The sequence below is a fragment of the Lactuca sativa genome, chromosome 9, assembly GCF_002870075.4.
Source record: "Lactuca sativa cultivar Salinas chromosome 9, Lsat_Salinas_v11, whole genome shotgun sequence".
Lineage (NCBI taxonomy): Eukaryota > Viridiplantae > Streptophyta > Magnoliopsida > Asterales > Asteraceae > Lactuca > Lactuca sativa.
In genome coordinates, this window is record NC_056631.2 from 132,806,006 (window position 1) to 132,812,664 (window position 6,659).

Genomic DNA, 6,659 nt, shown 5'->3' on the forward strand with positions numbered 1-6,659 from the left:
GAAGTCTAAGCAATTTGAGCAAAGCTTCGATGAGCATTGTTTCATTATTGAGTTCCACATTAGAAGTCTATGCAATTTTGCAAAGTATTGATCAGCACTGTTTAATTCTTGAGTTCCACAATAAAAGTAGTCTTTGCTATTTAGCAAAGCTTTGATGAGCAATGTTTAATTCTTAAGTTCCATAATAGAAGTCTATGCAATTTAAGCAAAGATTGGATGAGCATTGTTTCATTCCTGAGTTCCACATTAGATGTCTACGCAATTTAGCAAAGCTTTGGTTTGCATTGTTTAATTCTTGAGTTCCAGAATAGATGTAGACTTTGCGATTTAGCTAAGCTTTGATGAGCATTGTTAAATTCTTGAGTTCCACAATAGAAGTCTATGCAATTTATGCAAAGCTTTGATGAGCATTGTTTCATTCTTTAGTTCCATATTAGAAGTCTATGCAATTTAGCAAAGCTTTGATGTGTATATTTTAATTCTTGAGTTCCACAGTAGAAGTAATCTTTGCAATTTAGAATAGCTATGATGAGCATTGTTTAATTCTTGAGTTCCACAATTGATGTGGTCTTTTCAGTTTAGCTAAGCTTTTATGAGCATTGTTTAATTCTTGAGTTCCATAATAGAAGTCTATCCAATTTACAAAGGTTTTGATGAGCATTGTTTAATTCTTGAGTTCCACATTACAAGTAGTCTTCGCTATTTAGCAAAGCTTTGATGAGTATTGTTTATTTATTGAGTTCCACAATAAAAGTCTATGTAATTTAAGCAAACCTTTGATGAGCATTCTTTCATTCTTGAGCTCCACATTAGAAGTCTCCGCAATTTTGCAAATCTTTGATGAGTATTGTTGAATTCTAGAGTTCCATCATAGATGTAGTCTTTGTAATATAGCAAAGCTATTATGAGCATTGTTTAATTCTTAAGTTCCACAATAGAAGTGATGTGATCTCACCCAAAATTGAGGTTTGAACACGTTTCGCCCGATCGTTCTTTTGGTTACAGAATTGTAAAACAAAGGTGGAAACCGCGACCCGTTGTCTATAAAGAGACAAGAACCTTGGTATAAAACGCCACAATCAACCCACCAAATTGATTGATAAGTTTGAACGCCACAAGCTATGAAAACCTGATAAGTTCTAAAGTTCACAAAGAACGAAAAAAGAGTTAAAAACTCACAAATTGTATTCAAAACTTGATTGATTTCAAATGGATACAAATACCACGTTTTTATAGTGTGGGAAGAGCACCTAAAGAGCCATGAATTAAAGAAGTGTCTTTAATTTAAGGCATTTAACCCCCAAGTTTAAAACTATGAACCTAGACATGGTTTATCACAAGGTTCATGTAACCTAAGACCCTTTTATCTCCCCAACACTTATTTAGGATATATAAAAACGAAAATTACATAAAAATATAGAAAAAAAACGAAATGGGCTTATAAAGGCTCTTATTGTATCTTGTAAATCACTCTTGGACTTGAATTATGGTAATCCAACTTTGATTGGGTCCAATGGGTCTCCATACACTTTCTTGAGTACAAACTTCTCTAACCAATCCATTTAAAGCCTCTTTGAATGTTTTAGCTCGTGCCCTCGTAACTGGTCCATCTGGCATTTGATTTGGATCCTTTGTTGACAGCTGTGGGTTTGCATCATTCCCCTCCTCTTGAAAAGGATTTGTCATCAAATCAGAACCTACATCAAAAGGAGCTAGATCAGTTACATTGAAAGTTGCACTAACATTATACTCACCCGGCAGGTCCAATTTGTATGCATTGTCATTGATACGCTCTAAAACTTGGAAAGGACCATCCCCTCTTGGAAGCAATTTTGAACGTCGTTGGGCTGGAAATCGTTCTTTTCTCATAGGTAACCAAACCCAATCACCCGGTTCAAAAATCATCTTGCGTCGCCCTTTATTCGCTTGTTTTGAATATTGCTCCGTTCTTCTTTCTATATTTAGTCTTGTTTTCTCATGTATCTGTTTCACAAATTCAGCCTTTTTGTTTCCATCTAAGTTAACCTGCTCAGAAAAAGGCAAAGGTGATAAATCCAAAGGAGTCAAAGGCTTAAAACCGTATACAATTTCAAATGGTGACATTTTTGTAGCAGAATGAGTGGCACGATTGTATGCAAACTCAACATGTGGCAAACAGTCCTCCCATGTTTTGATGTTCTTCTTTATTAAAGCCCTCAACAAGGTGGACAAGGTCCTATTCACCACTTCTGTTTGACCATCCGTTTGTGGGTGGCAAGTTGTTGAAAACAAGAGTTTTGTCCCTAATTTTGCCCACAAAGTTTTCCAAAAATAACTCAAAAACTTAGAATCCCGATCTGAGACAATGGTTTTTGGCATTCCATGCAACCTGACAATTTCTCTAAAAAACAAATCAGCAATGTGAGATGCATCATTAGTTTTATTGCATGCAATAAAATGAGCCATTTTAGAAAACCTATCAACAATCACAAAAATAGAGTCCTTTCCACTTTTGGATCTTGGTAGACCCAACACGAAGTCCATTGAAATATCAACCCATGGTTCACATGGTATTGGAAGTGGAGTATATAAACCATGATGTTGAACCTTGGATTTGGCTTGCTTGCACACAATACAATTATTGCAAATTCTTCCAACATCCACCTTCATTTTTGGCCAAAAGAAATGTTCCTGCAAAGTAGATAATGTTTTTGCGATCCCAAAATGTCCCATAAGGCCTCCACTATGTGCTTCCCTAAGCAAAAGCTCACGCAAGGAAGATTTAGGAATGCAAAGTCTTGATTCTTTGAACAAAAAACCATTATGTAAGAAAAACTTTTCAAAAGAGCATTGTTCACAAGCTTGGTAAATCTGACCAAAATCAACGTCATTGTGGTATAATTCCTTGATTTGTTCAAATCCTAGAATTTTGAAATCTAGAGAAGAAAGTAGAGAGTGTCTACGTGACAAAGCATCAGCCACAACATTTTCCTTACCTTTCTTGTATCGGATGACATAAGGAAATGTCTCAATGAACTCCATCCACCTAGCATGTCTTTTGTTTAATTTGTGTTGTCCTTTTAGAAACTTTAAGGACTCATGATCTGAATGAATTACAAATTCTTTAGCCCACAGATAATGTTGCCATGTTTTCAATGCTCGGACCAAAGAATAAAGCTCTTTGTCATAAGTTGGGTAATTTAAAGTTGCCCCACTTAATTTTTCACTGAAATATGCCAAAGGTTTACCCTCTTGCATCAAAACAGCACCAATTCCAATTCCTGATGCATCACATTCAATTTCAAATGTTTTGTCAAAATTAGGCAAAGACAACAAAGGAGCATGAGTTAAGTGAAACTTGAGTTGTTGAAAAGCATGCTCTTGTTCTTTGCCCCATTTAAACCCAACATTCTTTTTGATGATTTCTGTAAGTGGTGATGCTAAAGTGCTAAAATGTTTGACAAACCGACGATAAAAACTTGCCAGGCCATGAAAACTTCGAACTTCACTTATAGTCTTTGGAGTTGGCCAATCTTGGATGGCTTTTACCTTTTCTTCATCAACAGCCACTCCTTGGGAGCTCACCACATACCCAAGGAAAACAACTTGGTCAGTACAAAAGGTACACTTCTTCAAGTTAGCATGTAGCCTTTCTTTCCTAAGCACACTCAAAACACATGTCAGATGCTCAAGGTGATCTTTTGGACACTTTGAATAAATCAAAATATCATCGAAGTAAACAACCACAAATTTGCCAATATATTCACGCAAAACATGGTTCATTAATCTCATGAAGGTACTATGAGCATTAGTTAGGCCAAAAGGCATTACTAACCATTCATATAAACCATGTTTTGTTTTAAAAGCTGTTTTCCACTCATCACCTTCTTTCATGCGAATTTGGTGATACCCGCTTTTTAAATCAATTTTGGAAAAAAGTTTTGCTCCATACAACTCATCAAGCATATCATCGAGTCGGGGAATGGGATGACGATACTTTACCGTAATATTGTTGATGGCACGACAATCTACGCACATTCTCCAAGAACCATCCTTCTTTGGCACCAACAAGACTGGAATGGCACAAGGGCTCATACTTTCTTGAACCAATCCCTTTGCAAGTAACTCTTCAACTTGCCTTTGTAGCTCCTTGGTTTCTTCAGGGCTTGTTCTATAGGCTGGTTTGTTGGGAATAGACGCCCCAGGCATAAAGTCAATTTGGTGTTCAATCCCACGAATTGGTGGCAATCCATTTGGAACATCCTCAGCAAACAAGTCTCCAAATTCCTGCAAGAGAGAGGTAACATCGCTCGGAAGAGTTCCGGCCGAAGTGTTAGTGGCTATTGGAGCTTCTTTGAACAAAAGAAGCACAAAATGCATTTCTGATTTAAAATCTTCTTTTATCTCACATTTTTTTGCCAGTGCAATATATTTATTTTCCTTTTTTTCTTTCCCTCTTTTTTTCATGTTTTCTTTGTTTTTTTCACTCTCTTTTTTTTGTTCACTTTCTTTTTTTGTTCATTTTCTTATGTTTTCTCACTCATTTTTTTTTGTTCATCATCTTTTTTTTCTCACTCTCTTTTTTTCCTTCGCTCTCTTTTTTCGCATCTTGTTGAAGTTTTACTTGATCTTGGTAAACTTGAATTGGTGACATTGGTACAAGAGTTACCGGTTTTGTTTTGTAAACAAAAGTGTATTTGTTAGTGAAACCGTCGTGACTTACGTGTCTATCATATTGCCATGGTCTACCTAGCAGCAAGTGAGTGGCTTGCATAGGAACAACATCACACAACACCTCGTCTTCATATCTTCCAATCCGAAATGAAACCATCACCTGTTTTGTAACTCGCACCTCACCACTATCATTGAGCCATTGAAGTTTGTATGGTTTTTGATGCTTCATTGTGGGTATACCTAACTTTTCAACCATGGAAGTACTTGCAACGTTAGTACAACTCCCACCATCAATTATAACACTACATACCTTGCCTTGAACATAGCAACGAGTATGAAATATATTCTCCCGTTGGGCATCGTCTCCCTCCTTGGATTGAATGCTTAGAGCTCGTCTTGCAACCAACAAATCACCTTGAACAGCCACCTCTTCATCATCACTACAATCTTCCGGTGAAACTATAGAATCTGATTCATCCGTTTCGATCCCGCCATTTTCTCTAACCACCATGGTAAGCTTATTTGGACATTGACTTGCAATATGACCCCTTCCTTGACACTTGAAACACTTTATGTCACGATTCCTAAAAGTAGAAGAATCAGTTTTTCCTTTTGAAGAGTTTGTTGTTTTAGGATCAGATTTGGAATTAGAAGAAGAAGTAGGTGTATTTTCTGATTTTTTTGAAGTACTAGCCTTCCAAGTGTTATTTCGAGACCCGCCACCTCTTTTTAATTGTTTTTCAATTTTAACAGCCATATGGACCATGTCTTCAATTTCAACATAATGTTGCATCTCAACGCGATCACGAATTTCAAGATTTAAGCCATTTAAGAATCTGGCCATGGTTGCCTCAGGATCCTCCTCAATATTGGCACGAACCATCATAACCTCCATTTCTTTGAAGTAATCATCAACACACTTGCTGCCTTGTTTTAAGCTTTGAAGCTTATTGTGGAGATCACGAAAGTAATGACTTGGCACAAACCGTCTTCGCATGACACTCTTCATTTCATCCCATGTCTCAATAGGCCTTTCTCCATTTCTCCGTCTAGTGATTAGAAGTTGATCCCACCATGTTAGTGCATAATCAGAAAACTCAACTACGACTAGTTTTACCTTCTTACGGTTGGAATATTCATGACAATCAAATATGAACTCCATTTTTGTCTCCCATTCAATGTACGCGTCCGGGTCTGATTTGCCTTTGAAAGAAGGAACTTTCATTTTAATAGAACTTAAATTGTCATCTCTTCGTGACCTCCTTCTATTTGGTCGCCTTTCAGGTTCCCAACCATCATCCTCCTCTTCCCCGTTAGAAACCTGTGATGATGCTCGAGATCGAGTTCTTTGTACTTGTGCCTCCACTCGGTCCATTCTTTCATGTACTTGGTTAAATTCATTTGTCATCAAACGTCGCATCTCATCCATCATAGCTTGAACTTGAAGGTTTGGTGGGGGGTTTTGATCACCCATCTTATATTTCTGCCAAAAAAATAAAAATAAAATAATAATAATAATAATAATAATTTACTTCCTCCCAACACTCACTCACGTGTTTCTCTCAAAAATAGTTCACTCAACCCTCGTGTATACCTCGAATGGCTTTTACCCTCTTTTAGTCTCACCACACAGCCTTTTACCATTCCCTTTTAACTCTTAAAGTTCTAAACAAACTAAAGAAGCAATTATCAAATTTGAACTTGTGGCCTTGAGGAATTCAAACTTACCAAACAATTCATAAGAAATTGTATCCAAATTAAAGTAACCTCAATACACGAAAAGAAAGCCAAACAAACTTGGCTTTGCTAATGATGAAGCAAACAATGGGTTATTATTTTTTTTTTTTGAAAAAAAAGACTACACTTGCAATTCAAATTGACTTTATAGAAAAAAAAGGCTTTACTTGTTCCTCCTCTTCTTTCTTTCTTTTTTTTCCTTTTTTTTGTTTTTTTTTTCTCTTTTTTTTTTCTTTGTAAATCTTTTTTTTTTGTAAATATTTTTTTTT

The 6,659-nt window shown here is 36.3% G+C and overlaps 1 protein-coding gene across 1 annotated transcript; it reads right to left on the bottom strand.

The window, feature by feature from the left end:
* Positions 1-949: 949 nt before the first annotated feature.
* LOC128128470 (uncharacterized) lies at positions 950-6,157 on the bottom strand. Its single transcript, XM_052767437.1, has 5 exons — positions 4,703-6,157; positions 4,005-4,266; positions 2,939-3,584; positions 2,036-2,806; positions 950-1,882 (listed from the first exon to the last, which is right to left on the bottom strand). The coding sequence occupies exons 1-5, from the start codon at positions 6,125-6,127 to the stop codon at positions 1,468-1,470; spliced, it is 3,519 nt and encodes a 1,172-aa protein (XP_052623397.1). The 5' UTR covers positions 6,128-6,157; the 3' UTR covers positions 950-1,467.
* Positions 6,158-6,659: the final 502 nt, after the last annotated feature.